At 39.7% G+C, this 23681-nt stretch overlaps 1 protein-coding gene across 12 annotated transcripts in view; it reads right to left on the bottom strand.

Moving 5' to 3' along the window:
* Window positions 1–23681, bottom strand: part of ABLIM1 (actin binding LIM protein 1) — a 187534-nt gene that overhangs the window by 74257 nt on the left and 89596 nt on the right. For all 12 annotated transcript variants that reach the window (XM_063405280.1, XM_063405278.1, XM_063405272.1 and 9 more), the window contains exons 3-4: window positions 12967–13150; window positions 11378–11487 (exon numbers count right to left, since the gene is read on the bottom strand). In XM_063405280.1, coding sequence (XP_063261350.1) covers window positions 11378–11487; window positions 12967–13150 — 294 coding nt within the window. The remainder of the gene's footprint in view (window positions 1–11377; window positions 11488–12966; window positions 13151–23681) is intronic.

Here is a 23681-nt window from a genome sequence, read left to right as displayed (position 1 = left end):
TTCCTGCTATCCAGGAATCCACCATTTGCATGTCTCTCTTCCCATCAGCATTCTTCTTCTTAAATTCCTTTAAAAACGAGGGGAGGGGGACTAAGCACAGTGGTATCTTGTGACAAAATATGAATCTCAGACTTTTGACACAACCTGGACTTGAAAAGCAGCCTTGAGATGCCCTAATACCAGGACTTTGCTCTAGAGGACATCTGCTACGAGCTGAAATCATGAAATGATAAGGAGTGACACCATGTAATGTATCTCTCTGCTCTGCCATGACATCTGAAGGCTCCATGCCAGTCTGTGATGACAGCAAAGGCTGGAACAGGTCACCAAGGGAGGCTCTGGGATTTCCAGCACAGGGCTGAGGAAGGGACAAACACGTGTCAGAGTGGCCTTGGCATGCTGATCTCGCCTTTGCTTTGGGAAGGATACTACATCATCTCTTGAGGTCCCTTCCAGCCCTCATTCTCTTAAGCTAAATCTGAAAGCATGCAACATGACTTTGACTGTGAGAACAAATGAGATCCTCCCCCCAGTTCCAGTGTGTGCTGAACTGCAGTTTTAAAGCAGCACCCATTTCTCAGCTCCCTAGCACTACTGCTTCTTCCTAGTGTGCCGGCTTCCACAGCCACCCTGGGGCCTGTCACACTGTGATGCATTCCCTGCTATATTTTCCTTTAAAAATGCTGTATTTTCCATGCTTTTTTTCACTTTTATCTCGGAAACTTCAGTGAAGCTGAAATTTCCGTGAAGCTGAAATTTCTCAGAAATGGAATCAATAAAGAGATTTTTGAAACACCTAATTTCCGAGGCAGTGGGAATAGAGAAACTGCCTTACACAAAAGGTCTGCCTAGTCCAGCATCTTTATTGATGCCAGAACCAGATACATGGGGGAAGTAGGGATCCATGAAGTACCTCTGACTGTTTAATTGCTTCTTTATAAGCCAAAATCACAGTAAGTCTGAGCAACAGACTTACTGTTGTGCTTGTGTTTAATACAAGGGGTTGGCAACATCCTTTTATTATTCTATAGCACCAATGACATCTACACTCTTCCTGGGTTCCTTGAAGTGTTTTGCAAAAGGAAATTAACATCATTTCCATTCTGCTAATACACAGTGAATGTCTAGAATCAAAGTAAACTAGTAGCCCAGTACTGTTGTATTAGGCTGAGATGGCTTTTAAATAAATCTGATTTTAATTCTGGCAAAACTGTTGGGTATATACATGAAAAGCTAGCAATTATCATTATCTCCTGAAATAGAAAGCAAATAGGGCTGGGCTAAGAAAAGACCATTTGTTCATCCAAATTCTACAAATAAAAGCCAGTATGATCTCAGGCCTGCATGAGGCACATTTAAGCCCTTGGCTGAATGTCACCAGCGTATGCAGGCAGGATCTCAGTATCACATTAAGCACAATCTGTACCTGTCTAACCTATAAGCAGCACATGCTGCAAATAAAAGCACTGTGAGGTAAGAATAGTGGTCCACAACCATATGCCAGAGCAGACTGAAAAATCTGACAATCCTTCCCAAATTTGTGTACAATGGTTCCCACCACGGTGCTCTCTGGCTTCATACCTTGGTCTAACAGACTGCACCCCTTGAATCTGAGCTTTCTTGCATTTCATTTTTGTCATATAACCTGGATTCTTCCTCACTGCCATTCCTTGCACATCACACATTCAGCAGTGCCGAGATAACAAAGAGGAGGAGGCGGTCAGTGCAGTGTGCTGGTTAAAATGCAGAGTGAGCAGTACAGTTCCCCTATGCACTTAAGTTATATGTCATATTTGACAGGTCTGGGTACAAAAGAAAATGCCTGGACAAAAGGACTGTGCTGTGGAGTCAGCCAGCCCAAATGCAGGGGAAAGTGGGGGAACAGGGCACGGCACTATGTATAATATATGGGTTAGACCTCCACTCCAACCACCTTTAGCAGCCCCACTAAAAGACACAGGTCAGGCTGTGCTGCCAGCCATGACACCTTGCCTGTAAAGACAGGAGAAAATGTGTTTCCCTTTTTAGCATCTGCACCACCCCAGACATCCAGGAGTGAAGCATCCTGCACAGCAAGTCATTTGTCACTGTCTAAATTAAGCAGTGGATTTTCTGCCTTTGCCTCCCTCCCCTGCTCTCAGCCAATAGTGCACAGGTGAGCTCAGAGCTGATACAGCTGGATTAACCCTCACATACACAGTAGGACTTTACCCACTCCCATCTGGATTGCTTTAAGAAATTAATAGCAAATATACCTTTATCCCACATAATCTTTTCATCCCATATGATTTGTGAAAGAGAAACCATCTCTGTGTGCTTTTGTCCTAATAAAGAGGGTTATGCAAAGGCATGTGAATGATTACACCAACTCTGCTCCATGCAGGGTTAGCTCTGTGAACAAAGCTAATAGCAATCTGATTTAATGATGAATAATTAAGTCACCAAAGAGTTCATTTCAATCCTGATGGCTATCAGAAGCACATATCTAATAAAGTCTGAAGCTGCCACCGCCCCCACACAAGTCAAAGGTATTTTGTACTCTTATTACAGTCCTTTTGTAACTATTTCCCCTCCTTATAAAACATTGATACATGAGCTTTACAAAGGCAGCACTAGCAGGCTTCTGCTCTGAAACAGGAAAAGCAGGGAAGAATTGGGGGGATTTTTGTTATTATTTTAATACTTAAAAGAAATAATAAGTTTTCATTGGACTTACACAGAAATACAAAGTTAAACATAGCTGGACCTAAGGAGCAAGTGATTTGGAAGTGATGAAAGAGGCAAATATTATCACTGGAGTCAAGGTCAAGAAATCTCTGAGTATAAATAGCTCTTAGTCACTTTGAAAAAACAACTTATATCCCACTAATTCTTTTGTGGCAATTTGAAGGTTGTGCAATTACAATTTCTCATAGAGGTAGGGAGACCAGAGTTTTTTCTCAGACACCCTTTAACCACAGATCAGGCAACGCCTTCTAAAGCCTTGCTCTAAAATTGAAAGGTTTGGTGATATTATGCAGGCTTTTCCAGATCTTCAAGATATTTCTGTCAAAGCTAAAAATACAAACTCACTATGTTCTCAGCATGACAAATGTTTTCAAAGTTTAAAGCATAACCATTTGGTCACTGGGGCTGTGGTAAGTCCTGGAAGTCAGAGAAGGACATACAATACTGGGAATTTTACATGCAGGATTTAAACCTGAGCATGTAACTCAGGACAGCTTCTGCCAACCCCCTTCTCTTTGTCACTGCAAGGATGGAAAGGTTTGGCAGAACAAATTCCCTATTGCCCTTTTGCTGAAGGCAAAACAAACCCACATAGGCAGCCTTGTACTCCTGAAATCTAACAATAAGAGGCCGGGTACATACAATGGAGGGAAATAAATTTCCCATGGGAAATGCAGTATAGCTTTGACAGGTTATTATAAATGGCAAGTTGGGAAAAACTGATATTTTCAAAACAAGTAGTTAGACAAAATAAAACTATTTTAGTTGATTAAATAGGGAAAGAAATCCCAATTGCAGGAACTGGCATTCTTTGCTTGCAGCACAAGTCTCTGGAACCATCTGAGTGCCCAACACTGACTTGTCTTTTTAAGAAACATGTTACTGTACATCTTGGATGTATCATTAGAGCAGCCACTAGTGCTGTCCCCCAGGGCCCAGTATGGGGCCCAGTCCTGTTTAATATCTTTATTCATCATCTAAACTGTGCCAGGGTAGGTTTATGTTGGACATTAGGAAGAATTTCCTCAGGGAAAGGGTGATTAGAGATTGGAATGGGCAGCCCAGGGAGGTGCTGGAGTTGCCATCCCTGGAGCTGTTGGAGGAAAGCCTGGACGGGTGACTCAGTGCCAAGGTCTGGTTGACACAGTGGTGTTGGGGCATAAGCTGGCCTTTTCCAACCTAAATGATTCTGTGATTCCTGTAAATTGCTGTTTTATCACCTGGTTTAATTTGAAGTGATTCAGAAGGTTAAATGCCCTTCCCCAACTCCAGCTGGGGGATTTAAGTGTTTAACAGAAAAAGGCAATCCCTTATTTCCACATCTTTCTACTCCAGATTCCCAAAGGAGACCAAACCAAATGATCTTCTGACAGATTACCCTTGCAAACTGTCCCTGAAAAAGTCATATCACCAAGTTAGCCTTTTTCCACATTGCAGTTCCTTCTTCAACTCAATCTTTCCCACAGGTATCTAAACTGAGAATGAGATGGTGGATGGAACAGGAGGAGGAAGGAAGAGCAAACGTACTACACACAATGAAAGAGAAGAGTTTTTAATTGTCCTATAAAAGAAAGATAAAGTTTTTGGGTTTCTTCCCATCTCATCACCCCCAGAGCCCCACCTGTACTCTACTGCTCTAAAAGATAAACCAGGGCCAGGCATAAGCTGAGGTCAGTCTTTTATCTCATCATTTCTTTTACCACATTTCAGTACCCAGGTAGCTCCAGCTGAATTCAGTCACAATTCCCACTCCCAGTACCCCAAGGGAATTGCACCATTATCTCAGAGCTTCATTGTTTAATACTCAGTTCATGGATAGCACATCGTGTCTCTTCATTTGCAGACTTTTTTTGGATCCTTTTCAACTGTTACTCTTGGAAAACAAGCAATTCCAACAGAGTGCAAACTCCCCAAAATAGGAATGAAACTTAGGACAACCTTTAGGAAGGTTTTTATGCCCAGATAACATATGGCAAACTAAGGTCTAGCTAACAGCTAATTCACTTTTCACATTCTTTTGAAGTGACCTCTGATTCCTGACTTACTACCTGCCAAGCTTTCTGCACATGACAATTCCCAGATACTCCCTTCCCTGGGGATCTCCTCTATAGTTGTGTTCTCCAAGCCAGTGATCCCTCCTCATGCAATACCCCTTTACTGAGGAATTCCTTGCACCTCCCCCAGAACTTCCTTTGGAATCAGTTTTTGAGTAGCCCTCCTCCAGTAAAACCCAAGGACATGGATGTGTTTTGATTTCCAAGATGGGGTTACACTTAGGCAAATAAGGAGTGATACATATTTAGTACTGTCCAATTTACCCTAACACAAAACCATCCAAAAGAAATGGGGAAATTGGACTGCAAACATCTTCATGAAGAATAGTTATTTTTTGAAAGGAATTTTCTGGCAGAAAACTCATAAATCAGAAACTTCCTGCCCTGCCACAGCTATATTTTAAATACAGTTGCTGCTCTATCTCTATCATCCAGAAGTTAAGTTTCTAACAAAGCTTCTATACCTCCAGAGAAGGATCGAACACAATTTGTAAAGCAGCATTAAAATGCCAGTCCTTATAAACTGGGAAATACCCAAGAAAATGGAGGCTACTTGAGTAATTTACCCATTTTTCTGAGTCAGGACATAAAGTGAGGACTAAAATTAATCCTAGAAAGTAATTCAAATTATGAAAATGCCTCAAAAACTGGAAGCATTCTTCAAAAGAATAAATCATTTTGAAACAATCATACAAATTGGCCAGTGTTATTAAAATAATTGCGTATTCTTAGGCACAAATTAATGGTTTTTGCCAGAAAGGAATTCTGCTTGGGTTTGCATCATTTCTTTTAACTTTTATCATGTCATGAACAGTGATTTGCTTCATTTCTTTTTAGAAGGGGGGATGGGGTAAAATTTTAGACCCACTGTATGCTGTATTATGTCATAAATGTAGCTGTCCTGCAAGGTTATTACAATGAAATTCAGACTAAAGAAATGGAGAATTAAATAGTGACATTTATGAAATAAAGGATTAAAGTTAAAAATGTGATCTGAAAACACAGGGAATAAATTTGATTTCCTTTTCCTATTTATGAGAAAAATTAGAATATATAAGATGTGCCACTTTCCAAATTTGTAAGGTCATGGTGATCCAAAGTAAATAGTTTTACAATTTACAGATTCTTGAAAAAAATATAAATTCCAAAACTGAAATATATTTTTAATGCATTTACATTCTCCATGTGTCTAGAAAATTTCTGAAAGTAAAAAATATCCACAGATACTTTATGCATTCTAAATAAAATTTCGACTTTCATTCAAATAGAGTTTGACAACTCATTAGCAAAAATAGTTGTTAGGGAAAATATAGATGTTAAATAATATGATGAATTTATGCAGAGCTATATTATTTTAAGTAGATGTGTACAGATATGAAGTACCCTCATGTTTATCAATTAGTATTTTATAATTAAAACTCTAAATGTAATCCAGGTTACAATCAGTCAGTCTAATCAAGGTTTCCTGGGTTATTGGACAAACCATGATTAAAATCAATTATTTAAATGACAACGTTTGAAATCAATCAACAGTGATGTCCGTACTATGCAAAAAAAAAAAAAAAGGAGATACAGGACTACTTGTGCCCCTTCTGTCAAGTTCCCCAAATCCTCAACTGAATCTCCAGTAGCTAAACACAGGCTTGAATGGCACAGAGATATGGAAGTGTTTCTGCTTATGTAAACAGACAAGCCAAGAATGAAATGAGAAGATTTCTGTGTTCTAGCACACAGAAAATATTAAATGTTTAAGGCTCAAAATTTAAAAAATTTAAAATTTAAAAATGCATGTTCGCAACCAAAACTGCTGAGCCTCTCTAAGTTCTCCAGGGCAGCCACTGAAATTATGGATATTGTGGGTGAATGTTCCTAAAGACAAATTGAGCTCAGTGTCTCACACAAGGCCCATCTCCCTCTGTGCCAAGTACCTGTGTAGCTTTGTCACTGTGTGAAATCGGAGAATATTTCCTAAGAATAAGCTCAAAATCATGTGTTGGATGTTGCTCAACATCTTTTAAAGCCAAAAATCACTGCAGATATCTTGCTTAGCAACAGTCAGCCAACTTTCCCCTTCACTTTTAAATTCTCTATGGAATTGAAGGGGTTTTCAGAGAGCTCCAGAAAAAACTTAAGAACAAAATAATGAAAAATTAGTCAAATTTGGCTGAACAGTTACAAATCCAAGCTGCAGACTTTTCCTAAGAACTATGATTAAAATTAATTTTTCATCCATTTTAGCTAATTTTCAATGGAGAAGTTTGTGATGCTTGTACATCAGCTCTGACATTATTTCTGAATACTAACAGCAATCACCTATATTTTTATCTAATGAAAGGACAGTTATGTCCTGACTATAGGACTGCATTAAGAGTTAAAGAGCCTTTAAAGGAGGACTGCAAAATAAATTTGCTTCTCCATTTTGATGCTCTGTTGTTTCAACTACAAGCTCACTTTCCTGCCCCTTTCTGGGCAGTGTGGCAGAAGATGACCCCTATTTTTTCCTTCCCACCTCCTCCTTCTTCAGCAGGTATGGTATGCTGGCTCTGCTTTATTTCAGTGTTACCAGAACCTTGCTGGAAGTTTCAGTTATTTACTGGGAACTTTACTGCATGCATCTTTTTCAAAGAGATAATGCTATTGAATAATTAACAAAGGTATCTTCTTTCCCACAAGTTCATTAAGCATTAAGCTTATTATTTATATCACAATAGAGCAAAGATCCCCAGTTGTGAGGCAAAATCCAACGCTGTTAGACTCTGTACTGATAGGCATGAAAGCATTTGTCCCAAAGAGCTGACATCCTTTGAGCCAGAACATAATGTGCAAAATAGACAAGGACAAACACACAAAACATGATGTGAAATCTCCACGTGGATGCCGGCTGGTTGGGGAACAGCTGCACCAAGGATTATTTATGCACATGGAGCACTTTGTTGGGCAGTTTCAAAACTCTGGTCCGCATCATGGCTGTGCTGTAATGCTCTTAACTCACAGGAGAGAGTCTTACAAAGAAAGGGAAGTTGAAATATCTTCCCTCTGCTCCTTTCCAAACTGTATCACCACTGGGTACCTCAGGATTTACAGGACACGAGTATCTATTTCACCGAAAAGAAACAATGGTGAAAGTCTTCACCACCATTTCAGAAGATGAATTTTTCAAAATTAAAACTCCTGTTAGGTGATTGAAATGCTTCAGTTTATTTTGGATAGGGAGGTTTGTCCCAGAAAACACACTTTTCACTTGAAATGCAATTCCTTAGCTAGTTCAGGTACATCACTAAAATGATCCAACCTTTCAGCACAAAGATAATCAGAAATAAGTAAAACTCCCACACCAGCACCCAGATAAGGAACCAACCTAAGGAACCTTGAGAAAGGGCTCAGCCTCAGGTAGAAAATGACATAGCATTCTTATTACTGAAGTGCTTTATTGTGGAAATAGTGAATTTTCCAAGGAGAAAAACTCTCAGTTTGAGGAAGAAAGACTAAACTATATTCAAAGACATGCAGTTGCCTCTGGATCTCCAAGGTGGTGCCTGAGCCAGAAGAGTGCTGGCTCAAGTCCCACAGCCTGCTGGCACCACCTCCTGTGCCTGTCCCAAATGAGGGGATCTCTGCACAGCTGCTCTGCTCTCAGCTGGACTTTTCACAACATTCCAGAAAAAATGGAAGCCAGGGTGGTACTTTTTAAAAATGAAGGTGTGACTAAACTGGAGGAGTTTTTTAATTTCAAAGTCTACATCAGTTCATTTACCAGCTGCCTTGGGAAGAATTCACTGATAAAATGTTCTAATGGAGGGTATTTTATGCAACTGTGCAACTGCAAAGTTGTAGTTTTGCCCAAAATTTGGAAATAACAGGTGCCTGCACAACTGGTGTTCTGGAGAGACAATGTGAACTTTAAACACAGTGTTACCATGCAGCCAGAACACAACAGAGAGAAGAAAGAACTAAAGGCAGTACAAACCAGACAATCATGATACCCAATACAAAACCTGGACACTATTTAAAACACAAATAGCAACTACTGGGATACATTATTGCATGACTCCTTTATTGGGCCCCAAAGAAAAAACTTCATGTCTTTTGACAGGTTCTTGAAAACCCTGAACTATCCAAGGCATCAACACCTCACTTTTAGTCAGTGTTATCTACTTGTCCCCTGTTTCTGTGCTGCTCTACATCTGTCCCAGTCACTTTGCTTTATAGTTCACATGCCATTTATCAAGCTGTCATATGAAATAAAACAATAACAAAACCAAACACCACTCATTTCATTTGTCTGCAAAGCTTACAGGTATTTTTTATTAGATTTCCTGCTGAATGAATGAAGATCCCAGAGCTAGTCCACTGTGTATTTTTAGCAGTAGCCAAGGAATAGGATTATAAATTATGATTACTCTACAGCATCTGAATATTGAAGGCAACTTTTAAAAACTTAAAATAAAAATAGAGTCACTGAATTGCTTCTTCAAGAAAATAGCTATAATTTCAGGTAATGTACAGTGAAAGAACCATATTACTAATATAAATAAGGTAAATAAGTACTATGGACCCAACTAATTCTAAACAAAAAAAGGAAAATTAATTATTTAGTATTCTTCCATCTAATTTTCACTGGTGTGCACTACAATAGAGTGTAGCAATATTCAGGTTCATGTTATTCAAGTTGTTAACCCCTGCACTCAGATGCATTTGATTTTCCTTGAAATCATCCAAGCAAAGCTGTCAGTAAGTTTTCATTTGTGTGAAGTAATAGACACTGGGAAATGGCATGTCAGCATTAATGCAGACATTCCAGGACAGAAGGCTTCCTTTCACATTACACAAAGCAATCAAACCTGATATATTTGCAGTCTACTGAATTCCCTCAAACTCCCTTTGTTTTAAGGCAAGGCTCCTCTAGTGACCTATTTAAAAGTAATCAGGGGAAGCTGACAGCAAGATATAAAATAGATGCATAGTGAGAATAAAGCCTCTTCTAAAAGATCTTATATTTTAAAAAGTCCTTTCAAAAAATGCCAAAGTATTTGAAAAAAAAATTATGTGTGTATTACCCAGCAGGAGAAACCTGGGTGTAATCTGAAATACTTTACACTAATTAAAATTAACTCTTTGGTGCCAGCAAGATACTTTTCTGTATCTAAGTCAACTTTTGCACAAAACTAAAGCAGAAACTGGCCTATCTTTGAATACGGAGGATGCTTCATTGATTTTTTTTTTTTTTTTTTAATTTATTAGTTCTGTACTTACAACATCAGCTCTTCTCATTTTTATTTATTATTATTTACTGCTGGACAGGTGTGCCACCTTTGGAGAGCCACATCCAGATTTTTCTATGCTCTGGCATGCTTAGAAAAAGAACGTCAGTACTGTTCAAGGTCCCTATGCTTTGCAGTTCCTTGCCAGCTATGCCTCTTAAATGTCATTTTCCACATCATTCCTCTGTCTCAGAAGGATTCTCCGGGTGCCTGAAGTCCCTCATAAATTTTTATGTTGCTTTTTAAACCTTGTAAGCCTTTTTGAAGGTTCCTAAATTCTTCCTTAACTCATTAGGCCTGTGCATTTTCAGCTGCAAATCTACAATTATAGTGGAAAAGCACCACTTCCCAGACTGAGAGGCGTGATAACAAAAAAAGTCTCTAATTTTCCCTTTGTCTAAGGGTTTGATTATATGTTCTCTGGCAAATCAGATAACCTAAGATTCACTTGACTCAGCCACTGAGCACAAACATTTTCCATTTTTGTCTTTCCATAGCACTTAATAATCCCAGGATCTCAAAGCCAAGCACCAGGACAAAATACAGAGTTTCTCCCTGAAGGAAAACTACCCGGAGTCACAAGGAAAACCGTGGCCATTTTGATTTACAAAACTACTCTGGGTGAGTGCAATCCAGCAGTCAGAGAAAGAAACCCCCAAAGATTAAAAAAATTAACTACCAGAGGCAGAGATTAATATCAGTAATTTATAAATTACCTTTTAAAAGTGTTAAAACTCAACAGCAAACCAACTTAACTTCCTTCACAAACTTTCTTTATTCTCTGTCTTTCCCTTTAATTTGCTTTCTGTGTCTTTTATAATGGTTTCCTGAGGTTCTAATCACACTATCATTGTGGCATCAGTCTACTAGAAGCATAATCCTGGAGATACTCCTTTTAAATGATAATTTAATTGAATTCTTAAATAGGAGAAGAAAATTAATTTCCTGTGACTTCATCCTCTTTTGAATACTTTAACTTGCACAATCATACAGTAAAGAAATAGAATCTATCGACTTTGAAACCACAGGTTTTATCACTTAGATACTTTTCTGGTGCCTATCAAAGCAAAATTTTTTAAAAAAAGACTTTTTAAAAATCCAGTCACTGGGGAAAAGTCATTTTTTCACATTGAAATATCTAAGTGTCTCTTCCCATCTGTAGTAACAGGCACTAAATGAAGAGAAAAAAAACCAACACAGAAACTCCCAGAGATAGTTCACTTTTCTAAATGCGAATAAAAATAAAAACACCAAAAGACTGCATTATGTTAGTTTCACTCAAATGTTGATGAGCCTGGAAAAGTGAGAGGCTTCAGAAATGAGACAGCAACTTACTGCTTGAGGCTGAGAGTTCTCTTGGGCTGGAGGACATCGGCTGAGCACACATCTGACAGAGACAGTCCCTTCCATTAAAGGTAACTCGATCTCCTGGTGGAAATGGACGCCTGGAAAAGTTCAAGAGAAAAATGGGTTTTTGCAAAGCTTATGCCAGAAATTTTCCTCTGTTCCCCATGCCTTGAGTTTTCTGCCTTTCTCCAGCGCAATCAATATTTTACAGAAACTCAGGCCAAATAGTTTCTGCAATGTGGCCTTGGCAAAGCCAGGAACTGGAAGAAATCCAATCCATGGATGCAAGCAGAGCAGAGGTTAGACTTGCCTTGTATTGTCATTTAAAAAAGATTATCAAACATGTTTTATCTGAATAGGAGAGACAGTGAAATCTGCTAAGACACAACAGCTGCATTTCTGATGGTCTCAGCGTGATGTTGTGGATAGAAAATGACACAAAAGAGAACTCGAAGAATCAGAACTGTTCTTGAGAATGGTGAAGGAATGTGGAGCTAGTCACTCATAAATGTTAAGAATGTGTGTTAGGCAGAAGTTGACATTGCTGTTAACTCTTATTTGGTGTCTAAAGCAGAGGATGAGCAACATTTTGTAACTCCAAATCTTCAGTAGGGATCATTAGCTGCTGAGTGCAGATCCCTGCTACACCCCACCTCACTCCAGAACTGCTTAGCATATGAACAACTGCTGATTTCAATTAAAAAAAATGTTTCAGGGATTGCTTCCTTTCCACTGCCATCTCTAAGTGGGCTAAAAATAAATCAGCAGCAATATTGAATCTCATTAATCTATTTCAATGACTCATCTTTTGTTCATTCAACATAAAAAGATTGATGCAAGTCAGTGTACAGAAAATTGATGTCATGTTTCACACTGTCCCTGGGAAATAAAATAGCAACATACACATTATATGATTACCAACATGCAGTAAACACACACTATTTAAAAATATAAAACAATCAAAATGCTTTCAGTAGAACAGGGCTTGAAAAATGTACCAGGTTAAAGGACAAAGTACTTCAACTATTCATCAGATATAGGAGTTTAAAATGCCACCTTTCTCCCATCCACAGAGCCTTAGCTAACTCCTTTTTACTTGCTGTAGAACTGAAGACTGGTTCTTTTACTGGGGACAAGAAAGAATATTTGGGAAGAGGGGGAATCCCAGTAGTCCCAAAGCCACATGCTCTTATGTGAGTGTTTGACTGTCCTCAGAGCTCAAATGTAGAATACAGAATTTTGCTTCACTTCATTTCTCCCACCAAGCTGGGCTGATCATCTGAACTCAACTCAGCTCATGCCCATTGTCTCAGTGTGTAAGCCTGACACTTAATTCTTTCAGACACAAGAGTAACTTTCTGAGAACAGGGTATTACGTGTAATATAAAAGCCATGTCCCACAAATAAATGAGTGGTACTTTCAGACTTTTCAAGTCAGACCCACAGCAGATCTTTTATAACAAAATGAATGCATCCTTGAGAGAAATATATCTTGAGACTCGTGTCTCATGGCAATGCCCTTCCTTGTGTTTTCCTTGAATTGGATTCCCACCATGTTATCTGAAGGGATGACTTACTTGCAGACAGTACAGGCAAAGCAGCTTGGGTGGTAAGTTTTTCCCAGAGCTGTCACTACTTCTCCTTCCACGAAGTCCCCACAGCCATTGCAGCGGGTGCCGTACATGCGCTGGTAGTCCAAGGTGCAGAGATATTCTCCATTCTTAATGAAAAAGCCTCCTTGTGCCAGGTCACAGCCACACACTGGAAGAAAAAAACAGACCATACAGATTAGAAAAATATCACTACTGAGGATGTTAGCTGCTCAATTGTATCAGTAAAAGGGTGAAGAGCCAGTCAAGGATTTCTAAGACTTGGCAGCTTGTCCACTGTAAAATGCCTATTCACTCAAACCAGAACACATCACAACCAAGTGCCTGTTCTGCTTTGAGAAAATATTCGGAGTCCTACATTGGCATTTCTGGTCAACACAGAGACAGAAAGCAATCCTACCTCTAACAGCCAAAGCCCATGAAGAGAAAGTGCATGGGAGATCGAATTTCACACTGTGCCTTTAGCTTGGATTGAACAAAGAACTTGAAACTACCTATTTAGTGTTGCCTCATATCACCAAAACTTTATACTCAGCTGCTCCCAGGCACTTTGGTTTCTGGCACTCCTCCTGCTCCTCTCTACATTGCTGTATCTGTGTAATTCAGTAAGAGAAACCACTCTTCACAGCAGTCTAGCATGTTAACAAAACTCTGCAAGGAATTCCATCTCATCCCCCTTCCTAAGACTCAAGTATGTTCAGATCAGCTATCAGAAATATTGAATATCAGATATTCTGAGTATTCAGGAAAAATAAATAAGCAGGACACTAGGTCCTTGCAGTTACACAGTCCTTGAAAAATAAAAATATGAAATACAGAAAGATTATCTGGGGGACTGGGTTCAATTCCTCTTTCTGCCACAAGTCCCAAGCACAATACTGTGCCCAAAATTCATTTTCAGCCCTGTTATAATGGGCTAGTATCTTATTAGCTACCTGCCTTAAAAATTAAAATTGCAAGGCATTTGGGGCAAGGATTGCAAATTTTCTTTGTCTGTTGCCCAGCCCTGGATGTCTAATGACTGTTACTGTTACAATAATTAATAGAACAACAATAAACAGTACTAAAATGCAGCCTGGAAGGAAAGCAGTATCAGTACCAGCATTTTTCCGGTTTCACATTTCTGCACAGAACTGTGATAATATTCCATGTGCAAACAAATTACATTTCATGGTGGCATTAAACCCACAAGCAGCCAAAACTCAATTATCAGTGACTGAGGAGAATTACAAAGAACTACTGTTAAGGCTCTGCTAAAATGCTGCAAAATGTTCCAAGCTGTTTTTAGGTACACCTCCAGAACGAAAAACGACTTTCAGTCCTTCTTTTCCTTCTACTGATCTTTGTTTTGTTTAAAGTATTATTTTCAAACTAACAGTAAAACATTCTTTTAGGCAGAAAATACAGGTGACCTCTACACCACAGCATCTTAGACCCTTCCTGGTTTGGGGACAACATAGTAATTTTCCACTGGAGGTCCAGAGGAAAAACCTCAGCCTACTTACAATAGGTTTGCTTCTCTAAGTTACTTTGGGCAGATCCTTACCATTAAATCATGTAGAAATTGAGAATTCTGCTTTAATGCTTAAAAGATGTTATAGAAGCTGCTAAATTTCATGAAGGGCTATGGAGTACTCACCTGTCTGTGTGTTTATTTAAATTGTAGTTTGCAATTTACCTTGTAGCTTTAACATCCAAGTATATCTATTTTTCAGCCTCATGCTGAAGGTGCTCAGTGTGCTGCTGGGTCTGCCTCAGAAGCTGCATGTGTGAACTCTCTGGCTCTTTACCATGATCCCCAGTTCTACCAGAGTCACTTTTTGAAGAACTCATTTGGTCATCTGGCCCCCTTTACCCGCCTAGGCAAGGATCTAATAAACTGTGATGATCAAAACTCATTTTCAATGCCACCTCTGTTCGAGCTTCTTCTGAAAACCCGGCTTCAGCATCACAAAGAGGTGGGAGATCATTACAAAAACTAGTACAGTCTTGGAAGGAAAGGGTTCATGCACTCACAGATATTAGGCTCTACCCCTTTGCATGCATGGCCACAGGGATTCAAGGCTATTGAAAATGGGGGCTAAATATTTCACAAATCTTTTACAGACAGCAATTCCTATTACCAAAAAGAAGCTCCTTCTACTGCCCTTTTCCTTATGAAGTCTTTTTTCTACCCAATCCCTAACTCATTTGAGAATGTCTGAGTTAAATTCTCTCACACTCAAGCCATGAGTTCAGGCCCAAGCAGAAGTGCTCATGTGAGCCCCCAGCAGATTCATCATCTTTGGCATACACACCAATCTGCAAGAATTAGAAACAAGCCCTGGCAACCCCACATTACAATGGATTTTTGCAGTCGATTTAGCACATGTGTTCCTCTCACTAATCACAGCTTTAAGCTACATGGGAAAAACAAGGGTCACCCAGACTGTTAACATCCATGGTTGGAAAAATGCGATTCCAGCCGGCTGCTCTCACTTTGAGTTAGAGATCAAATCAAAAAGGACAAATATGACTGTACCCACACTCGGTGTACAATGTGGTGTGTAACAGGGAAGGGATTTCAACAGCTCTTTTTTCTGCTTTTTTCTGCTTTTTGCAACTGTGCAGAAGTCATGGCTCTGACAATCTATCCCCTCAAGCTGATACATATTGCCTTAGCACACATATTTATGACCACTTTTGAAAACCCACAAAAAAATAGGGACAAATTGCAATTATCTTTTATTAAAAAGAACGACCATATGCCCACCACCGTTCATGCCTCAAGCAGCAGAGGCAGTGAAGAGAAATCAGCTGTGGACTCTGCATATGTACAGTGCATTCTAATGGTGTGACCTAAGCAACTGCTGTGGTACACATACCATGTCATCAAAGAAAAATTTATACCTAATGATGGCAGTTAACCATAAATATGAAACTGTTTTTTTCCTGTACTGATGGGAAAAATGACTTTGGAAGAATTCCTTTGTGGAGCCAATAGCGATGCACAAATCATGTTTGAGAAGGCAAAAAGCAAGAGGTATTCTGTAAACATCCATCACAAGGAAATAGTTCTACAGAAGAAAAACATTTCCCCAAGATCCTCCCTGCTCATGGTGGGAGAAATTCTGTTTTACATGACCAAACTCCTCTTTCTGAAACAGGAGACACTGGGGAGCATTTCTGTTCCCTAAGGTACCACAAGCACAGAGACAAAAAAGCCAGCACTTTTCTTTAAATGAAAGAAACAACCATTATCTTCAAAAGCTCTTGGAGGAACTCAGCCTCTCTCTCAGAGTCTGTATATCAAAGAATTTCAAGTTCCAAACAAACCATCCTGCCTCTCTTGTGAATGGAATAAGCTGGAATACAGTTCTATCTCCCACTGCATGGAAAACACCCATCTGCTGGCTTTTTCTGTCTTTTACTCTCTGGAGCTGCTATTTTGTATCCTTGGATAATAAAAAGGTTGGAGATACTGTCAGCACTGCTGTCAGCTCCCAAAGCTACAGGGTCTGTTATGGAAACCTGGGCTGCTCAAGACCAATCCAGCTGCCTGTGGATCCAAAGGACCTGGACCATTCTCAAGCTGAGTCACTTCCAAGTTTTAATGGTGATTATTAAAATGCAGAGATCAGTTTTTCAAAGGGAACAAAAGCAGGATTTGATCCTACTGAGCATTATTTAGGATTTCCATATCCTCATTGTCAGGGAGAGTTGAACTCCATGTTGATGTTAAGTAAAAACTGTTTCAGCACTGAAGAACAAAAACAAACAAGAAGTCTATGAATCTGGGCTTAGTCTGAAGAAGTGAATGCTATTCATTAAGAAAATTCTAATGATCTACTTTGTTACCATGCATTGAATAAGGTGCAAATTCAATTTCCTGTTGGGGTTTTATTTCTTTCTTGTGTTTTCAGCTTCATAGGATAATGGTGTTGTTTTCAAGCAGGGAAACAGTCATACAACAGTTTTTCTCAGGACATAATGGATCTCTTGTTTGAAGGTAGAAAGGAATTTGGAAATGTTTCAGTTTATCACCTACATCCAAACAAATACAGAAGGAAAATCTGTGGGGTTTTTTTTGTGGTGTTTTTTTCTTGGGGGGAGTGAGGTTGTTTTTTGGGTTTTTGGTGTTGGGTTTTTTTTGTAAGAGTTTAACAAATCCCATATTGATGAAAGCAAGGTTCAAGTTCTTATTAGAGTTTAAAGTTTCTGCATTTCAAATGAACCAAGTCTCCCTCTGCCTTTTACTCCTCTTACCAACACTTTTCTTGATGGTGTAAGTAATTTTAAGAATGAATACACATCCAAGCATCATCAGCAGAGCACACAGGAACAGGGAATCTCAGAAGCTGTGCTGCAGCACTACCCTGGCAGGGAGATTGCAAGGCACCAGTAAGAAATGCATCCAGCAGTTTGCAAAAGCTGTGGCAGAGATCCCAGTGACCATTTGTCACACTCCTGTCACTGGAGATTTTTTCTATCATACACAGATGAGAGATGCATTTTGATTGAAGCCATTTGGAATTGTGTCCAGCATTCCCAGTGGTTCTGGAATCTTTTCTCCTTTCAGCAGATTGACATTAGAGACAATGTTGGGAAGTCAAAGCACATAACATGGAATGAATATAGGTCACATTAAAATCTGTTTTGGTAACTTAACATCAGGTAGAAGAAAGGTTTAGCAGCTAAAACACCACCTGAGCAAAAGATAAGATTGTATTTCTCCCCTCTTCTCCTAAGCTGGTCTGAGACCCTCTTGGGAAGCATCCTCTAGCCTCCAGTCAGGCCTTTCTCCTCTTCCCATGAAAAGCCTGACACTCCACTTCAAGCATCCTTCCTGCACCACTCCTGAGTGCTGCTGTCATTGTGACACAAGGAATTCTCAGTGGGGCACTTGAGTGAAACCCCTGGGCATTTAAAGCAAGCATTCACTCAACTGAAATAAAAAGTGAATTCTGAGTCTCAGATGAGCTCAGTTTTAACTTGATCAACTTCCCAATCTCACCATGACCCTGACTTCAGTGCTCCAACACTGGAGACACAAATAATGCTGCACTGGGAGTTGCTCCTGTCTGCACCTGACTCGCACAAATTTCAGTCTTTTTAGCAACCCAACAGCCAGCAGCTCACACCTGAGCTCAACAGCAAGCAAACAGCAGCTGCATGTAGTGTAGCAATGTGACAGCTTCCCCGCTTCCCCACTGAAATATCTGGTTTGTGCACCAGCATGGAAACAACGGCAGGAATCATTCAACCATTTAAAACACCTTTCACATTAAACTAGGCACGAGGTGGAGATCAAAGTCATTCACAGGTCTGTGGGAAACGAACCCTGAAGAAAAGGCAATCAGTGGAAAAATGTCAAAGTTTACTCTTGGATCGCTTGACTGTAACTATCTAGAGGAAACATCTCTCTAAAAAGATTTTAAAGAAGCAAACTAGGAATTTAAGGATAGAACAAACCCAAACCTCATCCAAGCCAGGCAAATGAAGGATGCACTGATCACAAAGCCAAGAAACTTTCTGAATTCTTGTAAGAATGCTCTGCCCCACTCACCAGGCACCTGTTAAGATCCTGCTGTTCCTCTACTTCCAAAGGGATCCAGTAGCTTTTTAAAATCTGACATGGCATCTGTCAGCATTCATCAATATCAACCAAGTAGTGCAATTAATTTCATTTCCTGTCAAATGTTTGGTCCCTGAAGAGGCCTCAAGCTCAACTAAACTAAGATTGGTATCAGTCATTAATAGTATTCTTGGTATTACCATTACTAGTATTCTAACCCCAATAGAAAAGTAAAGATCCACTTCAGAATGGGAAGAAGCTGAATCTGAAGTGAAATGGCAGTAAGAATCACTGCAAGAACAGTCTTCAAGACACAGCAGTTAAGATATGCAAATGCAGAAATGGCAATTAGTCTCACAGCAGCAAATGATGTTTGATTTCACATCCAGCTACCTGAATGTATGAATTCACATCTGAACTCCATTCCCTGCTGTAGGAGAAATTTTAACCTCTGTTATCTTCCCAGAAGCAACAGATTCAGTTTCCTGGGTCTTGGTTCAGTGATTCAGCGGTTCAAGTGACCTCATATATAGAATATAATATATATAATATATATAATATTTATATCTAATATATATATTTGATCATATAATTTCATGATGCTCAGGAAGGAGCACGTTCTACCCACATGTGTGTTATCACATCCACACATCAGCTTCTGTTACAGAAGAATCTGTGAAAATGCAGAGATCTTTTAAACACTGCACTGGACATCTACTACAAGAATGGCCTCATATTTAAACTTTCCACCCACTGACACTGCACTATTTATAGCACTACCCAGCAGCCTGTTTGCAGCCCCCTCCTGCTGCCACTGAAGGAATCTGATGACAGATCAAAGGTCAAAGAACTAATGATTTAAAACACATTCCAACCTGTTGATATAGTGTCTGCTTACATGACCCTGACTTCTTCGCAATTCTTCAAGGGAGGAAGATCCAGTTCAAAGTCAAAGGATTACAGAGCATCCCAAAATCTAAACTCAGGAAGCCTCCCCCTTCCCTGTCAGGCTCATTGAACTACAAATGACGCAGCCTTGAAAAGTCATCACATAAAAAACCCAGACCTGTGCCTGGAACCTAAACATACCACAGAGGATTCTGCAAGCTAAGGTCAAGAGACCAAAGAGAGGAAAATTACCATATTTACTCCATAATTAAGAAAATGCTTTATGCTGATTTATAGCAATGTTTTAATAGAAGCTTAATTTTTTCCTTTGGAATACTCTAGGTTTGTGGAATGCTTCCTGGATGCCAAGACTTGACTTTGCCTTATAGTTAGCAAGTTTATTAGCAGGTAATTGCCATTTGATATTTGCTATCACTATAGCATGTGAAACGTTGTTACACAGTGAAACATTTTCACCTGACCTTTATGCCACATAATTGCAGATATCCCATTCCTGGAAGTGCTCAAGGCCAGGCTGGACAGGGCTTTGAGCCCTGGTCTATTGATTTGGCAACCTGTCCCATGGCAGAGGGGCTGGAACTACATGATTTTAAAGTCCCTTCCACCCCAAACCATTCCATGATTCTGTGACAGTGAGGACTAAAAAACTCAAGGACATCATCCATATTCTTATGGCAGGATTGTTTATTTGTGAGATTAAATTTTTTTTTAGTCTACATTACAATAAAAAATCCTAAGATTTCCAATTCATATTTGACTTCACAAACAGGGACACTCCCTACTACTTGAAACACTCCTACCACAACCACTACACTATCTTGCTAAGAAAATTAAACCAATCTCTACATGTACCAAAATCAAGCTATGTAAACTCTTATATCGTTACTATGAAAGCCTAAAGCTTTTTCTGTTAAGCAATACAGTGCATTGAAACCAGCTTTTCCCTCTAACCCAAAAGATGAATCACAGGCCTAATAATAAAGCCTTATTATAGCAATTTTGCTAGCCTCAAAGTTTCCTCTGCTAGTACATGCAATAGGGTAAAATGAACTGTAATCAACTGACAATGGTAGAAAATTATCATTTGTATCAGATCACAATTTAAATTGAGATATTAAAATCTCTGCTCATGCACATTGTAATTTAGGGCCTGATCCCACACACATTTACATATGGAACAGCATTGCAGTGAGTAGTCTGTTTATCCAGAAAAGTTATTCATGTACATAGATGCCTACAAGAAAAACTTTTACTTCTTAATAAGCCACTAATTAATTCTTGTTAATGGTAATGTTTATTTGAGACAAACCCAATGATGTCTCCATCATCTAACCTTCCCTCCTCTCAGCCTGCTGCTTCCATTGCCTCATAAAGATTAAACATTTAGTATGGTAAGAGCAGTGTACTCCTGCTAAAACAGATCTTAAAGCTTATTTAATTATTTAAGCTTATTTATACCTGGAGGTCATGCAGAATCCTATGAAATTTGCATTTGTAACACAAACCATTGTAATTTTCTAGCAAGGTAAGGGACTTTGTTATGAAACAGCCAAAGACAACTGCTCTGAGCGGCGTTCCTGGAGCTGCACTCCTAAATGTTTCTTATCCCTCCTCTGTCCATCATTCCCCTGTTAACTCCAGCTCCGAGTCAGCTGCTGCCTGCCTGAAATTCTTTGCCTATCAAGGACAGGGTGGCAGAGAGGGTGGCAGAGCTCACCTTCCTGGGGACAGCCACACCAATTTCAGCTTTTTGTGTTCCTATCAGCTCTTATCAGGAGCCCCAAATAGAAGTGACCAGCCCTGCCAGGCAGATAGGACACAGCAGCTGGAGACACATGGCTCCCCAAGGCAGAGCCCCAGCGAGCTCCATCTTATCATGGGGGCACGGGAACACGTCAGTCAGTGGAGGTTTTACTTGTCATCTTTGGCAGGGAGCAGTTCCTCTGTTCTTAGAAAGATTCCAGAGATGGACAGAGCACCCAACTCCTGGGGAGGACGATTGTCTGATCACATTACATGACGCAGGAGCACGTCCTGAGCTGGCTGATGCACATGAGACATAAGTCACCGTGTTCCCACAGCCACCCCTGATGCTTGGCATGCATGCCAAGCAGTCATGGAGTGCCTAAAGAGCCTCTGACACAACCCAGGGAAGCAGGACTACAGCATATCAAATACACTTAACAGGATGATGTAAACACAAAGTTGAGAGCGTGGATGGCAATAATAAAAAGGAATCTCATACAGAGTAAAGGACAAGATCACACAGAAACTCTGTGACTATAGAACTCCTGTGACAGCCTTATCAGGAAATGGATTTTTTCCACATCTTCTAAGTCTGTGGATAAAAGTTTAAACACTTTCAGCAGGTATGAAAACAGACAAGTGTGAGCTTGTTCAAGTCTTTCACACTGTAGATGTGAGTTGCAGTGTCAAGGGCAAAGTTTAGTACACAAAAAAGAAAAATATAACCAAGCCACCTGTAGATGCCCCTGGTACCTCCTGGTCCCAGTATCTGTTGGTTTTGCTGCCTAACCACATACTTTATACACTTAGGGGGTCTAAGTCCACCTCCTCTAGAGTTGCAGTCATGTCAAATTAAAAACCCATCAGACTAAGAGGGAAAAAAACCACTTACTTGAACAGCTGTGTCCCACTTGAATAAACCATGTTGTCAGACAACATGCAATGTGAGTAAATAACTATACTGCTTAAACAAAAACTGCACTCAAATAACAGAGGGTAACAACAAACAAGATCTGCAGCTCAGGTAAAAGATTCAAAACAGGACCTTGAGCAACCTCCTATACACACCCTTTTCTTCTCTCTGTGAAGACAAATGAACTCTAAAAAGACAGCACTCACTTGCTGGCAAACCCAACTAATAAGGCACAGACTGAACAGCAGGAGAAAAGTCTCTAACATTCAGCTCTGGCCCTCTCAGTTCAAACTGGATTTACTTTCCTCCATTTCCTTAACAAGCTAATGGTACAAATCATAGTTTCATTTCTCCCAGCAAGAATAATTTCTATAGCTCTCCCTTCTCTGGTGATCTTCATGCAAGCACTCATAAGGTCAATAATATTATAGAATCTTCAGTTCTCATCAGGTTGGAAGTATCACCATAAACAGAAGCCACAATAAGTTAAGACATTCCTCTAGGAAAGGAAAGAAGAAAACCAAAAAAAGTATACCAGTAAATCCAGTCTTGCAACAGAATAGTCAAAGCACAAAAGCAGCTTATGAGTAAGTAACTAAAACACAAGTGAAAGAAGAAACTAGACCTCACCCTTCCTAAAAAAGGCAAGATTAACATTGTGCATTCATCAGGAAAACAATTCCAAAGCCCTCCTCCATCTGCCTCCTTCTTTATCAGGGGGTCCTAAGGACACTGCTTGCTGCCTGGCATGAGTTACCATTCTCTTTGTGACTCAAAGGGTGTCAGGTGGTCTCATGCTGAAAATATCCTAATCCAGTGTCTTCTGTAAATTGAGACCACTACTCACTATGGACAGGAACAAGAAAATAAACAAATAGTTGCTGGTTTTGTACTGCTCAGGGATTATATGGCATCAAGAACTGCTTGAAATACAGCAGCTGTAATGGAGAGAGAGATGCATTTCCTCAAGCATTCCAGAAACAGAGCAGGCAGTGCTCCACACTGCCCTCTCAGATGGGCTGATGCCACTCCAGATTGGCACAGACAAAGTATGTTAATGCCTAGGAGAAAGGTAAGCATTTTTCTTTAGTAATCTAGCTGTATTTAACTAAAAACCACAGGTAACAAACAGAATTTCTTAGATTGTAGACACCGATTTTTCAGCATACAAGTAACTCAAGTGATCTTTTTAAAAAAACCTTCAGTAACACAGGAAAACAACAATTTCTATTTTCTGCTATATCCCATACATTCAGGAAGTGGAAAAACAGAGCAACCATACAACTATTCCACCCACATTTGGAACATGAAAAATATAACTGAAACTCAGGAAATGGGCTGGAGACACTTTTCAAAGCCTGAATCTGCAGTATACATGCCAGAATTGGACTTGCAGAAAAGATAACTTAGGTTTAATAGAAGTGAAAAACGATGTGGTATTGATTCTGCTGCTGTGTTTTTGTTGCCCAGTTACTCTGATTTATTCCAGCACCTTTCTCCATGTTTGCCACCAGCTCTGCTGAGTTCACCTGGAGCCTGAATCCCTTTCTGTGCTGTATC

Source organism: Prinia subflava, chromosome 9 (assembly GCF_021018805.1).
Source record: "Prinia subflava isolate CZ2003 ecotype Zambia chromosome 9, Cam_Psub_1.2, whole genome shotgun sequence".
Lineage (NCBI taxonomy): Eukaryota > Metazoa > Chordata > Aves > Passeriformes > Cisticolidae > Prinia > Prinia subflava.
The sequence above is the reverse complement of the archived record's forward strand: the minus strand, read 5'-3'. Positions and strand labels throughout refer to the sequence as shown.